The 19461-nt window shown below is 42.5% G+C and overlaps 1 protein-coding gene across 1 annotated transcript in view; it reads left to right on the forward strand.

The window, feature by feature from the left end:
- The window catches only part of LOC107996318 (alpha-2B adrenergic receptor), a 115563-nt gene extending 97742 nt beyond the window's left edge, over positions 1-17821 (forward strand). The window contains exons 3-4 of the mRNA XM_062085709.1: positions 1988-2368; positions 3219-17821. Of these exons, the coding sequence (XP_061941693.1) occupies positions 1988-2368; positions 3219-3818 (981 nt within the window). The 3' untranslated portion in view covers positions 3819-17821. The remainder of the gene's footprint in view (positions 1-1987; positions 2369-3218) is intronic.
- The last annotated feature ends 1640 nt before the right edge of the window (positions 17822-19461 follow it).

Consider the following 19461-nt stretch of genomic DNA (forward strand, 5'->3'; position numbering starts at 1 on the left):
CGACGCCTAGAAGCGATTTCCGGTTAAAATTATAAGGGTGGCGAATCCATCCCCCAGCATTCTCTTCCAACAAGAAGATTTCTGACCAACATGACGCGTCTCTTCCCTTATTATTCATCATTTCGTGAATTTTCATTCTCCTCGTGGCTCGAGAAAGAGATTACTTAAGCCGGATATGGAAAGATGCGTGAAATATAGAAAGAGAGAAAGAAGAAAAAAATATATATTCCGTAACCGTGAAGCGTAAAATTCGCCGTGGAAGGGAGAGGAAGGGGTGGCCCGGTAACGTTTGACGTCACCACGACAGACTTCGCCTCGCCCTTCCTCCTCTCTCTTGGCAAGAATGGAGGCGGCGTGACCAGGTGACCGATAATACCGAACTCCCGGTTTCAAGGATGCGGAAGAATCGACCTCGCCACCGACGGTCATCCGAGGAATCATCTTAAGGGAGGATTTGTCTCTCGATGGAAAAACGAGACTCTCGCGAATCGAAAGAAGAAAGGAGAAAAAGAGAAAAAGAATCGATCCGCGAGAAAATTTCCAGCTCTTGCGGAATATCCTCGCATCGAAACGGCTCGTTATTCCGCGTGTTTGCGCGATAACACGCTCGACGGGTGCTCCACTCTACTCTTTTCGTCGCCTTTCACCGACCTCGACATAAAAAGGATAAAAAGGAGGGAGAGAGAAAAAAGGGGAAAAAAGAAAGAAAGCAGACCGGTTAGGTGTCGGAGACTTTTTGAGACTTTGGAGGGTGTAACGGCGTTATGAAAGCCCGGAAAAACGGCAACGCGAGAAAGAAGAAAAAAGGAGAGGGAAGAAGAAGATTAAACGGTTACCGGTTGAAAGATTGAAGTTTACACGCGCTAATCGTTTCGAGGGTGGCAGGTTTTCAAGTCTGGGTAAAGGAAGACGATTAAATCGTCGGAATCTGATTTAGGGAGGGGCTGTGCATTAATCGAAGAGATCACGTCACGAATTACGATAGTGGGATAGACCCAATTCTCCTTCCCGTTCAACTATCACGTATATTCCCTCGAGGGCCTCGTTATTTCCGCGGCAACAACAAATGGAACGCCGTACTCGAGAGAAGGATGAAATGCGACGCCGAGTATCGCCAGGGAGGAGGGTAGAGTACGATGCTTTATAAGGAGATCTAAATCGGTTTCATTCTCGCCCGTCCTGTTTCCGATGATTGAGCCCGTGAAATGAGTCTGGCTCCGTTTACTTTGATCTTAATTCTGTGCGTCGATCGAGATATTCCGGATATCCCGCTCTATCCATTATGGGCCCTCTAACGGACCCATTATTTCGATTCTTCGAAATCGTCTTTAATTCCACTTATATATATATACACACATCCTCGTAACTGCCTTTATTGCGCCTCGTCCAACTTGGACAGATTTACTTGGACACTTTACGACTTCATTTGTCTTATTCCATTTTCTATTGGTCGATAGTTTCGCTCTTGCTCTGATCGGCCGACAACCGTGTCAGCCAGCCAGTGTCGTCGTCCCACTTATCCCGCGAATAATGAAACTTATAAACGAAACGAACACGGCTCGTCCTTAATTGAAATGCAAATGGGAATGCCTTACAGTGGCCGGTGACGAACAAGTTATTTCACCCTGTCCACGCGCGAGGGGAGGGCAGGCGCCGTCCCATTTTATGGCAGCCGAGTGTTTCAAGGAGAGGAGGCCACGGCATGAATTAAATTGAATTAGACTTTAACGCTCGCATAATACTCGCACGCGAGTCGTTTCGCGTCCCAGCCACGCCAACGCCACGCGACTTTTGCGAGGCAACGTAACCCAGTTCGTAAAAGTTGTTGTTGTCTTTCGGACGGGAAGCATGGAAAGTTACGAAAGAACGAGACGGAAATGTAGTCGATCGTATCGAGGAAAGGGCGAGCGAGATCAACGATCGAGCGTCTCCGATTTCGAATTGTCAGAGACTTAAGCGAGATTCGTTTGAACCGTTTCTGTTGCAGCTTTCAGAGGACATAGGCTACGTGCTCTACTCGGCGCTCGGCAGCTTCTACATCCCCTCGTGCATCATGGTGTTCGTGTACATACGCATTTACTTCGCGGCGAAGGCGCGGGCGCGCCGCGGGATCCGGAAGCCGCGTCCACGCGCGGCTGTGCCACCCGAGTCGCCGGACGTCAGGCAGACGAGCTTCACGCAGAGCACGCCCGCCACCGAGGCCAAGAAACCGCCTCCCGGCTCCGCCATGGAGAACGTCGCCACCATCGAGAACCAGCCCGTTCAAATACCCATCGTCACGTGCGACTTCGCCAGCGACGTGAGCACCTCCGAGGCGGATCCCGGAGGGGGGAGCAGCATCCCCATGGAAGAGAAGGACACGCTCAAGGTTGACAACCATTGTCGAATTTCTCGAAAAGACTCGTCGAAGAGAGAAGTCTTGCTTCGACAAAAATAAAAATTTCGCCCATATTCCTTCTCGCGCGCTATTACTTCACGTTTCGCGAGTGTAACGCGACAGCAGTTATCAAACATTATCCCTCGTTATACGAAGAAACGTATTCCTCGAATATTTACATCTTATTTTTCCTCTCGATTTTCCTCATCCATTCCGTAACGTCAAACATCTTTCCAGGCCTTTCCTTTCCCTAAGTGGTAGCAGATTCTCGAGGCTTGGAGACACGCGAGACACCTGTCTCCGCGCTCGTATCCCGAGTGCACTTACCCAATAACTTCAGTTTCGTGGCGGGAATCTGAATAGATCCGGTTTGACGTTACAGTCACGAACCTCCTCGAGATCCCCGTGCACCGCATAAAAGCGTAAATCTCAGAAACTCGCTATTGGATTTCAGTTTCCTCGTATACCGATTTCGCAGAATCGATATCCTCTTTTTTCGTCGTTGCTGCGTAAATTCCAATTCATAAATCGGATTCGTAAATGCGAGGGGCGCCCTTACATTCGCAGATATTATTCTAACGCTGAGGATGCTTCTTAGGATAGGACGAGCGAAACGAATTCGGTGCATCGTTCGTATTTTTACAACAAATTGGACCGAACTTCACCTTTCTTGGCCGTCCAGCTTCGTATATTAGGAATCTCTCGGTTATCCGACGCTTGATTTCTTCTATTTGACTCGTCCTCGAACCCGACGCTCCAGAATTTTCCCCTCCGTTTCTCTCCCATTGCCCACCGTGCGATTTATCATCGCCGTTTCAAACCGTGCGAATCTGTTGGACAGGTGACGATGCCGGTTCCGGTGCAAAAGAGCAGCCTGAAGGCGACGCTGTCCGTGAACGGTGACGGGCAGCAGTCGAGCGTCCCGTCCCGATGCAGGGCGCCCAGCGTCGGCATCGACGTCGACATGGTGTCCGAGTTCGATCCGTCGTCGTCGGACAGCGGCGTCGTTTCGAGGTGCGCGGTCGTCAAGCCGCTCAAGCTTCGCCTCTGCCAGCCCATTTTCGGCCGGAGGAACATCGGCAAGCTGAGGAGGGAGCACGGGGGGGACGGAGGGCGCGCGTCAGGCAAGGACGACGCGGGCGGCGAGGCGAAGTCGTCCAAGCCGCGGGACCCGGAGAGAGAGAAGAGGAGACTGGCGAGGAAGAAGGAGAAACGGGCCACGTTGATACTCGGCTTCATAATGGGCAGCTTCATCGCTTGCTGGCTGCCGTTCTTCGTCCTCTACATCGCGAAACCTCTTTTCCCCAACGTCAAGATACCGATCCAGGCGTTCGTGATCGCGTTCTGGCTCGGCTACATGAACTCTGCCCTCAACCCCTTCATTTACACCGTCTTCAACAAGGACTTCCGCCGCGCTTTCCGCAGGATACTCTTCAAATAATCCCGTCGTCCCTGGACGAACGTGCGCGAACCAGTTCTTCCAGGTAAAAGAAACGAGAATCGCGGGGCGTGCGGATCGCTCTCGCGATTGGACCGGGGTGGAACGTCGATCGTAGGATCCAGCAAGAGCATTTGAAGGGAGAAAGGCGGTGTCGTTCGATTCGTTGAAAAGAAACTCTCTCTCAGAGAGAGAGAGAGAGAGAGGGAGTTCAGAAATACGTTATTCTCCTTTTCTACGAATTTAAACTCGAACTGCGTAGCACACCAGATTGGACGGCGATTCGTGCGAGACGAGAAAAAGCGCGTTCTCTTCCAGGAGCTACGTCGAACCACGATGAATCTTTCGATTGTGATCCGAGGCCGCCGTGTTTGGCCAACAGCTGCCGCTTCCCGGGACGCGCAACTTCCGACTGCTTGTCGATTCGACGTGACGCCATCGGAAGACGGATGGAATTCGGGCGAAAGAGGGGGGAAAAGTGTCCAAGACGTTCCTTGATTTACGGAGATCGCGAGATCGAGCCTTCCCCATCCTCCCGCCCATCCTCGCGCCGTCTATCTTTCTATCCCCCGACGGGGGAGGAGAAGAAGAGAAACGGGAAACACGCGGCCTGCCCTCCCATATTCCGTGTAAGCAAAAGTATATTCCTCCCTCTCCGAGTTCCTTGCACGGCCAGCTCGGCCCGATTGTAAAATTAAACGTCGCGACAATCCACTTAATTATCCATGTATCGTGAATGTAGATATGTATAGCATACGCGTGCGTGTATATAATGCCCCGCGTAGGAGTTTTCCGTATATCGAGGATATATATCTGTATATATCCGTCTATCTATGTACATGTATATATCTTCAATACGAATCGTAGGGGAGCGTGGGTGACCGAGAAAGAGGACACCTCCGTCGCGTCTAGTTTCGCTCGATTTCACGTCGAAATTATTCTTCGATTCGTGTATTTGAAATTTCCGATGCGCGAGTAATAGGATACCAAGTTTTCTTCGAGAAGAGAGAGAGAGAGAATCGCGACGAGTGTGTGTGCGTGTGTGCGTGTGTGTGTGAGGAAAGACGAAAAGCGACGAAAGAAAGAGGGAGAGACGCGATTTCTCTCGCCCCGATCGAAGTGATTTTTCGGGGAGGAACGAAACTGGCGATATTCGTCACATCGGGAGGCACGATCTCACGGAGGGATCTCGAAGCGAGACGAAGAGAGCGATGATCGGTGAACGATCGTCATTGGAATCGAACGAAAGCACGTCGTCCGTTATAAATAGACGCGTGCATTTAAGGGGCGTGTAATCGTTTTAAACCGCGTCTTTTTTCCCGATTTTATCGATTTAAAGAGTAATAAGAGTATGTAACGTATTATTAAAATGACGAGAAGGGGGAAATCGAGTGTGGAAAGGGAAAGGGGATGGGGTGAAGACTTGGACTTTGATTGTTTTGACGATCGATTTGGATGGTGGGATCAGATGGTCGAATATTAAAAGCAAGGGTGCGAGGGGGGGTTAATAATCAGTGGCCAGCATCGGCCGGCTATTCGCAGCGTCGGAGTGTTATTGCGCGTTTAACGTCACGCATCAGCAATAAACAAGTAACAAGTTGTTTATATACGAGGGAGGCATACGTATTTTGCAATAAAATGAAATTGAACAAACACCTAGTTAATAATAATTATTATTCGTGCCACTATCGAGAGGATATGGAAGGGTTGCTGTTGTCGTTAAATGGACGCGTTTCTAATTAAAATATGTACAATAGAATTCCATTCGATAAAATTCCATTCAACGGAACGAAATTTTCGTAATTAAGCGAACTCTGCCCGAGAGTTTCCTATTATCTGGATTAGTTGTAAGCGTCGCTCGAATCATACGTCTCTGCTACAAATGAAAATATAAATACAACGACGTAAATAGAAGGATGAGCCACGTTGGGGAACGTGTTACGTGATTAAATTCACGTACGGTCAATTACAAACATCTGTATACATCTTGAAAATTTTGATTTCACGACACAAACAGCGTACAACGTACGGTTGTACGTGGAGCAATTGATTTTTCGACGAAGAATCGACATTTTTTTATCGTTTTTCATGCAATTTCGACTGAAAAATACTCTTTTTTTTTTCTTTACAACAGGATGTCGAAAGGACAAACTTGAAACTCAAAGTGATATTATACAGATATTAGAAAATTTCTCTGTGTATAGTCCATTGTGATCTACCATTACATCTCATCTAATCTAAGCCCGAATTCCGTAATTTATTTGAAAATTACAACGAGCGAAGGAATTCAGTGAACAATTACACCAACTCCATGTGAATGGAATTCCACCATGCAAAAATATATACCATTGAAATCCCACCGATGTTTATTCGTTCTCGCGTAGTTGAACGTGCGACGACTTTAAAAAATTCGCACGAAAAGAATAAGCGAAAACCGAGAGGAGCAATGTTTGTTCGGCAAGGATAAATTTCGATATATGAAATATTCAATTTGGTTGCTCCCGTTTAAAGATAAACGCCCAGTTTTATTTGTTTATTGACGCCGCCAACACGAAGGAGAGACCTGCGCCGTTTCAATTATTACGCAGCATTACGCAATGTTTTTGCGCCAATTCGCGATCGTTTTATAATTTAACGCCTGCTCGTCGAGATGTCGAATCTATCCTCGAAATCGATCAAACTTAACGGCTCAAAAATCTTCCCTTTTTTCGACCGCAGATACACTTTGCATAAATTAGATCAATTTTCAAAAAGATATTTGAAATCGTACATTTTTATTGGAGGTATAATTTTTTGAAATTTGGCGAGATCGAGCAGCCGAATTTCAAAATATCAAAATTTATCGATCTTTTGCACTCCATTGTTCTTCGCTTTGAGGAGATATCGTAAATCTGGCAAACTTGGATATTAAAAAAAACACAATGCAAAGGATTAAAAATTGCAACGAGCGAAACGAAAAATACTACTTCCGAAAAAGGAAACAGAAACAGAGAGTTTCGAGTTAGAAAAAATAGCAAAAAGATTGATAAAAAGGATAATTTTCCTTTCTTCTTGATTAATTTTTTGAAGTTGCACGCAAAGTATTCCATGTTCCACGAAACATCGGCACACTTTCTCCACCGATCCAGGGATCGGCCGAAACGAATCAAAGAGGAGCATTGCTCGTAAATCGAAAAGGGCGGCCCCACCCACGTCGGGACAAAATTTCGGGAAACAATTTCCCCTGGTACTTTTCCACCGTTGCATTCAATCTGCCCTTTCTATTTCGCAGATTAAAGATCATCCTCGCCGTTTGGCCGCGAGGAACACGAACAGAAAAAATTACTCTGGAATTTCTGTGTGAAGGCAACGGTTCGAAATCCGGCTATTTTCGGTCCGGGATTAGGAGTTAAGAGCCATGATACGTTTCACGCGGCCAACACAGTATGCCATACCGTACCATATCCCGAACATTGCTTTGCGATCTTGTACAAATTGCGGGACAAAATTTCTGTTCGGAGGAACTGGACAGGTCCGTATTTCGAAAAAGCTTTCAGAGAACGAAGCGAACCGTGGTATTAGGAGTATTAAATAAGAGAAATTTCATTTCGAACGTTTCTATCGAACTATTTTGAATGTAGAACTCTTTTCGTTTAAGCGAAATTTTAATAACGATTGTTAGCTGATCGGGCTCGCATCAACACGAATATATACATATAATTTATCGATTACAACTGTGTCGTCGCTTTTCACTCATATAAGATCGACAAATTAACGACAATTCTACTCTTCTTTCTTTCTTTTAGAGCCCGTTGGTTGCCTGTTCGGTTCGAAACTGAACCTTCTCGATATCGAATTTCATTCGGGTAAAAATATTTCGTCGTAAATGAAGTTTCTTTCTTCTTGTCCGAAGAGCGAGTGCATTTTTCGCGTAACATCGGCTCTGGATGACCAGTGGCGTCTAATTTACGAATTAACCGCGGCCTCTTCACAGCCGGCTGTACATGTGCGACACGCGTGCACACGCAACGCGCTACAACGATAAATCAATAAAGCGTGCATACATACGTCGTGATGCACACGTGCGCCTGTGGCTTCCTCCGTTATCTCTCTGTCTCTTTCAAGCTCGACGCGTTGCACGAGTGTAACTGGGGCAAAGTGTCGAGGGAACGGACAAACGAGACGGTTCCTCGAGTGTATCAATAAGAGCCGATAAGATTGAGTAACTGGATGGATTATTAGCGTATGGATCAATGGGATAGATACGGTTTGATAGATTTTTCTCGATTTTTGTTCAGCGGCGGATAAAAGGGATTGAAAAAGATCGATGTATAATTTTTCGAACGAGGCGCAAACGCATTACGATTAATCAACGGTGGAAGAATAGCAGGGAGGAGGAGGGAACAGATTTTTCACAGCCGATTTATAGAAAATTGATCTCAAATGTTTCGAGAAACGTGACAAGCGTTCGTTATTTTTCATCGGGCCCCGAAAGTTTTTATCGGAAGTATTTTATCAAATGGAGATTGTCCGACGGTGAGTTTTATCTTCGAAGCGACGTCCGAGAATTCTCGAGAATTTTGCTTTACACTGCATCAGGCTTCGTCTCGAGAGTGTTTCTCTCGAGTGGCCGACACCGGAATTGGACGATGATCGTTCGAGAGTAATCTTTTTACTTTCAAAGCGAGATCTCTCGAGAGATTACACCCAATAATTCGAGAGTTGCTCTCGAAACTGAAGAATAATAATGCTCCACCGAGTCTAATCCCCGATCCGTTTCCCATGTTTTCACTTTGAAAATATAACGTCAAATAAATTAAAATACCGGGCATGGAGAAAAATGGATGGATCTTTTCCCTTTTTCGATATCCAAACAGGAATCCTCCTCAACCCTCGTCCGATCCTCCGCGAAATATTACATCGCATACTTTGTAAATCTTCGTATTAGACGGACGACCGGATTCTCGGGAATTTATCGTGCACGAAATAAAAGGGCTGGAGATGAGACCCCCTCCCCTTCCACAGATATTATGTTCTCGTACGCGTAAACGAAAGCCGGATACGGATACGTGTAACAGAGCGGAATTTACGTTCTAACCGCGAGACAGGATGCACGGTAATATTTTAGACGATCAAGCATCGATGCGTCGCGCTTTTCTCTCCTCCCTGATCTGCTCTCTCTCCCCCACAGTCCTCCGGTATTTCCAATAGCTATACATACAGTTTCTCACTATGAATCTCGTGCGAATCACGTTTTCGATCGCGTGATTTATTTCCCAGTAATTTCGAGCTGGAGAGACAGAGAGGCTTCTCGTTTCTTCTTCGATTTTTCTCCCTTTGTTTATTTATTCCTTTCTTTTATTTTGTTTTATTTTATTTTATCGTTCGCCGTGTTTCTCCTTCAAAGGAAAGCAAGAACGAAAATCGTCGAAAAAGATTCTATCTATCTTTAAAATAGCGAAGGATCGATATTTATGTATATATATATATATCGCGGCAATAGGGAGGAGTGAAAGAATCGTCGAAACGTTTCTCCTCGTTGTTAGTTTCTTAATTAGATCGATGTAAGTTGTAAGCGAGCTGTCGAAACCGAGATTCGACTTTTTCCTGTAAACAAAACGAGTAACAACTACTTGTGTAAGATACTTGCGTAAGATTGATGAAAAAAAAAAAAAAACTACGCTAGCGTGTAAAAAGAAGAGGCTTGCTTCGCTGAGAGCGAGGAGAATGGGGGTAGAAAGAGAAAAAATTAAAAAACAAAAAAAAAAGAAAGAAAGAAAAAAGGGAAAAATACCGTGAATCCGTAAAAAGCAACGTACTAAGTAATTATGAATAACGTAATGTCGTTTATCAATTAAATAATGTTAACGAAAACTACGTGTACGTCGGCGATCTCGCCTTAGGCGGTCGGCCGAGATTTTTTGCAAACCAAATTTTTTCCATGAATCTCTCTGTGTGTGTGTCAGTAACTTAATTATCTTACCATACGTACACACGTACGATGTTAAATTAAGCGGTAAGAATAAGAGAAATTTTGCATTTTTCGAAGCGAAAGGATGTGTGAAGGAGTTTACACGAGGACAGTAAGCCACGTGTGTACGTGCGACGAAAGGGAAAGCGATTTCGATGGTGTTGATTCAATTAAAAAATAAAAAAAAAATAAAAAAAAAAAAAAAATGTTAGAAAAGAAAATGTTTTAAGAAGCAAGAACGATCATTCTAATTAATTAAAATTAATATTCGTAACGTTCGTACCGTCTTTGAATCTAAGCGACACGTTGTCGAGAGAAATTAAATAATGAATTAACGAACGACACGATACTTTGTATTTATACACATTGTACACAGATATGTATATTGTTACTAATATTATTCTTATTATTATTAACAGATTACCATTATTCTTATTATCGCCATTCGTCATTCTCGTTCTTATTACCATCGATCATTCTTATATACACGCATATATATAAATATATATATACATATAGTATACATAATAAAATAATCCAGCGTCGCCCTAAGGATCCAACGATCGAACTTTGAAATTATTATTTCTTAACCGTGGAGCGGCCATTACCCCTTTGATTTTGAGGCAGAGCGAGATCGTTCGTTCACGTCCAAATTTTCCAAAATTTTTTTCGTTTTTCCCAAATTTCTAAAAATATTCCGTTCCGGGCATCAGAGCCTTGGTATAACCAAGAGAAACTGGTACATTTCACTCCGAATCGCCGACTAAAAAGTTGAATTAATTATCTCTGGCAACCCAGGCTTATCGACTCTCGGTTGCCTTCAACTTTGTAAACTTTACATTCGTATAATCTTTCCATTAATAATACATTTGCGGAGAGAATTTATGCAAACTAAACAGTCAATTGAATTTCCACCGCATTAAATGTACAACTATTTCAACATATATATATATATATACGTCGAATAATTAATTTGACCTGGACCTCCATTTTCCTCTTCTTAAAACTCCATCTTTATCTATTTACCATTATCATTATAACGTTAAACGAAATGTTTGAATAATTTGTTAAATACGTTTAATTCAATTCCCACAGATCGCTCCGTATCTTTAAATTGGCATAGATTTCGTGAATTAATTTAATTTTGTCGATCGATTCGATAAATTATTTAACATACATGTTCGCGCTTTCGTTCAACTTTTGATTTCAATGTATCTTTCTAATAATAATATTATCCAATGGTAAATACACGGAATAACAATAATCCAATTGTATTACAAAGATATTTTGATGAAAAGAATCAACGAAATTTAATTTAGTTTGAGAAATAATCCGAACGATCTCGCGCTAGGGGCCGCGAAACGATCTCTATCGATAATATATTGGAGCAATGAAATCACTGTGATATCACTAAAACGCTTTCAAGGTGTGTGTTGGGATCGACGATTACTACCATACTCGCCAGGCTGGGCGTGGTTACGTTTCTAATTAATTAATTGCAGAAATGGATTAGATATTTGCGAGGAAGGAAAGACAGAGAGAGAGAGGGAGAGAGAGAAAGAGAAGAAAATAAGATTTATGGTATCGATTATCGTAAATTATTGTAAATCATATTATATTGTATATACGTATATATACTTATTATATATACATATACATATACACATAGAGTGTACCTATATATTACGGATTACTATTAATATCACTAAAGACTACTGTCATCGTATTATTACCGTCGTTGTTAGCCGACATTACTATCGATGCAACAAGTTCTACTGTCTAATAGCGTTGTTCGTCTGTCGCGGAAAGAGAGTGCAGCTATCAAAACCGAGAACGCAAGAATTAAAATACAGTTAGCCGAACGATACGATATTTCTGTCAACGATGTTTAGTGTACGAAGCCCGACAGAGCGGAAAAAATCCCGTTTCCGGAAAAAATTCTCCGCCGGAAACGCGACCAAGGACAATCGGTTCCGGTTCGTTCCGATTTTTCTTCGAATAGTAGATTATTTCTAGTGTACGAGCCAATGCTGTTCAGCAATTGTCCGGCCAACGTCGGTCAACCTCGGCCAACGTCGGTGAGTCTCGGCCAATTTCGGACAATTTCGGCAATGCGATAGGCCCGCGCAAGGCCTAAAGTCTTAAGCTTCTACTACTACGCGAATCGTCTGCCTTTAATCCTTCGTCCTCGATTCTTCTCGTAGGCAAAAACTAAACAGTCTGAACAGCAGTGGCGTATAAGCGAATACGATCTTTCTCCGAAATTGCCATCGATCGCCGATAAAGGAAAAGAAACGAAGGAGGCGTTGTGTAATCCGTTGAAAATAAAAATGAAAAAGAAGAAGAAGAAGAATTCTATCCAGTGACAATAGCGAGCACGCGATTAAACGAAACGCGAACCAACTGTCAGCGGTCGAAATTATCCGAAGGGCGATCATTGCGAGGTGAAAAAGCACGATGTTGCAGTTCGTTCGCAGCGAATGGAATTTAACGAGCGTATTCGTCCGTGTTCGTCCGAAGCGCAGTTTCATTCGGCCTCGAGGCAATCGAAAAATAATTTTTTACCTTTCGCACGGTCGCCCTTCGCAGGGATCAGGCTCGATCGCGTGGCAACGAGCGCTCTTATTCTGTTCTATGAACAGACACCATCGTTCGCCGGACGCCTCGATCCGGGAATAATCGATCACCAATGCGGTAATTAAAATTGTTCAACGAAACTTCGAACACAATTATTCCACCGGTATAAATAATTCATTATCATATTTGATCGCCGATGTCCGTTTTAATCCGATTCGCACACAACGAGGAGTGTGTAATTTAATACATTCTCGGATCGAGGATTTCATGCGTTGCGTGTCAGAACGATTGCAATACGAGTCTGGAAAAACACCTTCTCGATTTTATACTCCCGAGGATCGTTACTATCGTTACTAACCCTTATGCCGAAATTAATCAACATCGCTCGATTCCATTATTCCACACAAAAACTGTAATTTTGAAATCCAAATCGATAGCAGATCGATAGGAAATAGGCGAGAGTAGAAAATTTGACGCAAATTTTAAGATCGATCTCAATTAAAAGGATACCTACTGCGATTCAAATGCATTCGTAAGACCGCAGTTACTGTTCCGATACGGTAAAAATTCGATTCCCTATTGCTGCAGTCACGAAAAGGTCAAATTATTTCGAGCTCTGCGATGTCAAGATATTATATCTCGAAGAGCATGTGTCTCTCTCCCTCCCTCTCTCTCTCTCTCTCTACCACAAACTTTAATTTGGATACGCTGCTATCCAAAGGGACTATCCATCTAAAGATCTTCCCTGTGCAGATAAAATGGTATCGACATAAGGGTTAAAGCAGCGACAAGCACGCATCCACCGATCACTTCGAAACAATGGGTGAACAATCATCGGACGAAGAACGATACAAGCGGCCACGCCGCGATACGAGCGTTCCCTCGTCACCCCTTTCCTGCTCGAGAATGCGAGGTCGTGTCGATCGATGTGTAAATCGGGGTGTAATACCTCCGTTCCAGATCTATTCCAAGCTCTAACTAACTAATTCCTCCTGGAACGGGGTACGAAACAGTACCAATGCGATCTCCCCCCTAGCGATTCATTCGAGAAATGCACGGAACCCGCACAGCCGCGATTCTAACGTGAATCAAAATTTCCAATTACCGCTAAGTCACGCTAAGACTCATCGATCACTATATACCGCCTATTGCATAGGCATTTCCGTTTTTATTTTTTAAACTATACTGTTCATCCACCGCGAGGGAGCGATTTATCCTTACTGGTAGTTGGATTAACGAGCTTTCGTCTTGATCGATCTCGATATTCGTTGTTTAGTGATGTTAATTGTAAAAAAAGGTTTTTCGAGAGAGAGAAAGAGAGAGAGGGGGGAGGGAAAAGAAAGAAGAACTAACCTAATGCGATTCAACAACGCGAACTGTGAATCGATTTTTCTACCTTCTTTTTATTCCATCTCGTTTTCTCTTCAAAACGCGTGCAATCATTATTCTCGAAGCGACGATTATTACTTACGCAGCAATAAAAAAAATCAACCTACTTTGTAAAATCAAACATCAATCGCACGCAGACACACACACACACACACAGGCCAGATAAATCGAACAACGTTCAGCCTGAGAATAACTTTCTTTCGAATGTATTTTCGTCACGTGTGTTGGTAAGAATCCGTGAACGAGAAATTTATGTTTTCGATGCAGTGATTCCGTATCCAAGAGAACCAAAGCAATTCAAATTGTTTCCTACATAATTTTTCTACGGTACGAAGTAGCTGATCAACGCGTAGAATTATTAAATGGATCGAAATGATGAGTTTCAGATTTTTCTATTTATGCATTTATGAGAAACTTAAATATATAAGTGAAAATAGAAGAATATATGAAGTATCTAAAATAAAATATTGATTACGATTATTCTGAAGAATGAATCTAATTTTTATTCGTGGATTTCTATAACTCTGATCGCGTAGATCTAACGACAATTGATAAAAGTAATAGTTAATTAGAAAAGAATTATTATTTGAACAACTTGGATATTCACGAGATTTACAAATTCCGACAAATCTCTTATAATTAAAACTAATCTTTCAAAATTCCAACGTTCACGGATTCTTACGTCGTCGTGCACTAAAGACACCGCGTGGGCCGGAAAGAACACCAAAAACCGCGTAAGCGCAACGTTAAACGCTTCGTTTCGAGGCAAAAACGAAACAAACAAATAAAAAAAAAAAAGAAAAAGCGATTCAAGAAGCAGGAATCTCGATGGGCGCAGAAATTCGTTTCACGTCAAGTTTAATCTATAAAAGTCTTCCATTCCTTCCTCAACGTGTATTCGTCTATTCGGCTGATTGGTCACCGAGTGATGAAAGCTGGTAAAAAGCGGCGAAAACTGGGCGCATCGACCGGTTCCCGACAAACTCTCGAGGTCCGACCGGAAAATCGATCCGATTCTCACGCGCCAAATATTTACCATCCTTAATTTTAGGAAAATCACAATTTGACGCCAGATTTCGCGCGAAACACAACGCGTTAATTGCATTTTCCACGTTCAAATATTTTCGTCCGGTTACGATCTCGCATGTGTATGCAAAACGGAGTAAGTAAAGCAAAATGCTTCAGATAGTAAGAGTTTAAAGAAGACGCGTAAATTGTTTCCTTTCCGAGAATATATATAAAATGAGAGAAATATTTCTTCTCATCTTGCGGTTTTACGCGAATTATTATTATCGTAGAATTAATTTTTCTTCCCACTTGCAAGCAACTTCTTTCGTTACTTTTTTCTATAAATCGATAGAGGCTAAATTTTGTATTCATATTGTTTCTTTATCGGGAAATATATTTTCGTTTCTTCGTCTTTACGAAAATTAGGATAAGACGATATTCGAAATTGGATCGTATCCAGTTCTGTGGCATTCTGTGCGAGAAAAAAAATGGGGAGGGGAGTGGACGATCGAAAATTCGCTGAACTACGATGGGGAAAAAAGAAAATAAAGGAAATCTCGTCGGAGGGAAAACTAATTCCGGCCGGCGAATGTAATCGAATCGGTGTAAGTCGGTTACGGTGATTCAGACCAGTTTTCGATTCCGATTCCCACCGAGGAGAGACAATAACGGTCCAAGGAATATAATGGATTTTATACGCGATCTCCTGGTTCGCGTCGCTCTTTCAATTTGTTTGCGGCTATTTCTCGCGGAGAAAAGACAGAGCGCGGAATGGACCGTGTCTAATTTCACTTCGTTAGGAAATTCGTTCTTGTTTAATGAAGTTAGTAATTCGCAGACGGACGAGGAATCGAGGTGTTCGCCTTCTATCACGAGCTATTCGCAATTTGTGATACATTCAAGATATAACGCATTGGCAATTTTCTTTTTCGCAAATTTAAAAAATCTACCAAGACAACATCGTAGCGAAATTATGTTTAACCACAGGATCTTTTGCAAGAGGAAAGAGAAAAATTCAACGGAGGCTAACATAAAATGCATTCTACTACGAACAAAAGCTATTTATGAATTAACCGTTTTTCAATAATCTAAATATATTTCCCGGACGTGGACCGTTTTTTACTTAACAAAAGGCGAACATCGTTTCGTTTCTTCGTGAAAACGTGGCGAATTTGAAAGAGAGAAAGAGAGAGAGAGAAAGAAATATCTTACTCTTTCAATTAAGATAAAACGGATAAATAAGAATCGTAGAGAAAGATCGCATTATCTCCGGACTCGACAATACCGTAATTTATCATGCGAAAAAATAAGCCAGATGCTGTGGTAATCGGCACGGATATTCCGGCCGACCTCGACTGGGTGCCCGAGGTAAATCGATTCCAGCGAAACTCTCGGCCGTCCACGAATAATAGATCCGTTCCCCTCCTCCGTGGAAAAAAATTTCACGCAATTTCGTTCACGTGATTAAAATCGTTTCGCGGTTTCCCGTGGCGCGCGAGCGAAACGGAACAACGAGCAGGAACAAAGAGGGGGAGAATAGATGGATTTTTTTCAAGAACGAAAGCTACTTGTTGCGTGGCGCAGAACCAATGAAATTTCCGGTGAAAATTTAACGAATGTATTCGCGAGAACGTATACACGTCGACGAATTGCTCCGATACCCGTACAGAGTTTCCAGAGTTTTCGCAATTTTCGGGAAAAATTGGGGGCCGATAGAAAGGGGAGAGGAAAAAAAAAAAGGAAAAGAAAAAAATCGATACCGCCGCTCGTTTCGAGGCGACTCGAGATTATCTCGTCGTGAACCGGCGATTCCGCCACGATCCCGGAAACCGATCTTATTTCCTGGATAAGTCCTGCTTTGAAGCGGATAACGGACGGGGAAAAGGGAAGGAAATCGAGGGAATCGCGCGTTGCTCGCGTCTCGAGCTCCCCCGATTTTTCAGCTCCTCCTCTCCGTCCTGGCTGCGGGAGAATCGCTTATCGCGGATAAATCAGAGCCGCCCGTGATTTCTCTGCTGTGTGTGGTCGGTAGTAGGTCACGAAACGTGTTTCGTGAAGTGTAAAGAAGAGCGGGAGGAGGAGAGACGAAGATCTCTTTGTAAAGGAAAAAAAGAAGAAGAAGAAGGAAAGGAAAGATGAAGAGGAAGAGGGAAGAGTTAGGTCGAAATGGAACCGTCGGGTATAGTATCTGAGATTCTATGATCATTATAGGAGAAACCGAAGCAACTTTATGTACAGTTGTGATAATTTTATGGTTGACCATGTGATAATAAATATTGCGTTTGTAAATAAATACGGGACACACGATATCGCCTTAGTTCGTTCGAATATATATTGTACAGAGCTGTTTAAGTACGGGTTTTATCTTATATAGACGAGGGAAAGGATTTCGAGGATATTGTTGAGATTGATTTGAATTGTATATCGAAATGTTACAGCGATTCTATAGTATATACATACATACGTATACACATATATATAAAACGACGATTGTTGTAATTATTTCTTCGAGATTCTCCGCGAGCGAGGGAGAAATTTTGAAGGGGGAGGGGAGTGAGGAGAGGTCTGATTAAGAGGCGATTAAGAGAGACAATGGACCCGGTTCTCCAAACTGGGCCGAGAAAACAGGTACTTCGGTACGGCACCATCCACTAACGTTTTTTTTCTTTTTTTTTTTTTTAAGAAGCGAAAGAAGAAGCGGGTTTACGCGATAAGTGTAGCGAGGAGGGAGAAAAGAGGAAGACGAGAAGAGTGATAATTAAAGAAAAAGAACGAGTGAAACGGGGAGCGAGCGGAAATAAAAAGTGGAAATGAAAGAGAAAATTTGGAAATATCAAAGCGATTTTGCTCTGGTCTATTACGTTGTGCTACTACGAATTGCCTGTTTTTACAGCAACCCCGAAAACTCTATCGATTTAGCCCGATCGATCGATCGATTCGAGTCAATCGATCGTTCGTGAAACCGTTCAAGAAGGAATATACGAGTACCACGATGTATACTGACATTAAACGAAAAAGAACTATCAGTATATTACGACTTTGTTTTATAAAAGAAAGACGAGAAAAAAAAATCGAATCGAAACCGTGTTTATCTTTTCTGATTTATCCTCTTACGTCTATCTTATCCTATTACGTCTCTTTTCTTTTTTGTCTTCGATTATTCTTCCATCGATTAATTAATTAATTAATTCGAGAATGAAGCCAATTCTTCAATGGGATGTTAATAAAACTTAACGCGAAAGGTAAGTGTTCTTTTATATTTTTCCTCGACGCTTTTGCACAGAAATATTACTCGACAATGAATAATCGATCGTTCGAACTTTCTTACTGGCCCTGTGCGCTAATGCGATATTTAACAACCGTGGATTTATAAAAGCTTACACAAAGCTACTTACACAGCTAAATAACTTATAATAGAGTTCGGGACTAACTTCGCAAGTCTGATGTAATTTCGGTGCAACGAAATCTGGTTTCAAGCTCTTGGAAATATCGGGCCCAAGTTTCCAACAATAGTCATCCTCTAAACTTGTTAATAGGAATTTTAGATAATCATTTGGATCGTCATTCAACGTCGATATCGGGGGTATAAAGTTAAAGATTTTCACCGATTGAGATTCGATGAAATTTCATGGAAATTTATTTACAACTTATTTACAAACTTTATTTCTTTCTTGATCATTCGTAGCCGTCGAAATTTCGAGAAAACGACAATATTGTTTCTAAAAGAGTGCTAGAAAAATTGAAAAGGTATATTTGGTAATATCCACCCTTCGATTTCTCTGGACCCACTTTGACGGTCCAGGCCGATTTCCACGAGAATCATAAATCGAAAATCAATCCAATTGGCCTCCGAATAAATTTCGATTATCGCGATATACACAAAAATTCACGCGTTTCTTAAGCCAATTTCCAATCGATCCATAATGGATATCCTTAGCAAGGATAAGAAACCAAGAGCAAAAGCTTTTGAAACTAGCTGTAACAAACAATTTTCTCTTTCCAACATAACGGAGAATAACATGCGTTTTATTTATCGAATAACTTAGAGTAAAGAGGCAGGTAAAACTAATAATATAATCCAATCACCGTCGGAAACCTTTAAAGTTTAGATACCGTTCCCGGTTTTTTCATCGAATTTTCTTCGCGATTATTTCGTTAAGAAGAAAATTTCACTTCTTATTTTCCAAATTTTCCAAATTAAACGCCCCTTCATCATATTATACGATATTTCGCGATATAATCCTTCGATTTAATCCCCCGGGAGTATCAGACGTGCATTCATTCGAGATAAGACGCAGACAAACTGTTTCTTGCTTCGATAACCCTCGGATTCGAATCTAATTTATAGAGCGCGCGACAAATTCGACCGCTCCATTGTTCCCCGACGAGCGGAGGGTTAATACTATCCCGGCAATAACAATTTGGACCGCGAGAACCGTGGTTATGAAACCCGGCTCGGATTCGCCTCGCTTTGATACTCGGCCATTGTGTAATGCGACGTAACAGTGAGCGCCGCACGTCTCGACTTAGGGATGGAACGAGGTGGTGGAAGGGGGAAGGAGCATCGAAAGGGATATCTCACCTTGCGGTTAGCTCGCATCAGTCGATATCGATCCGCGATTGTTAACGATTCTTGTGCCACATCGAGCGAGCGATGGATCAGTAGCGAATTTTTTGGCAATATTTCGATCGAGGAATGAATTATTATTGGGTGAATAAAGA

The sequence above is a fragment of the Apis cerana genome, linkage group LG15, assembly GCF_029169275.1.
Source record: "Apis cerana isolate GH-2021 linkage group LG15, AcerK_1.0, whole genome shotgun sequence".
Classification (NCBI taxonomy): Eukaryota; Metazoa; Arthropoda; class Insecta; order Hymenoptera; family Apidae; genus Apis; species Apis cerana.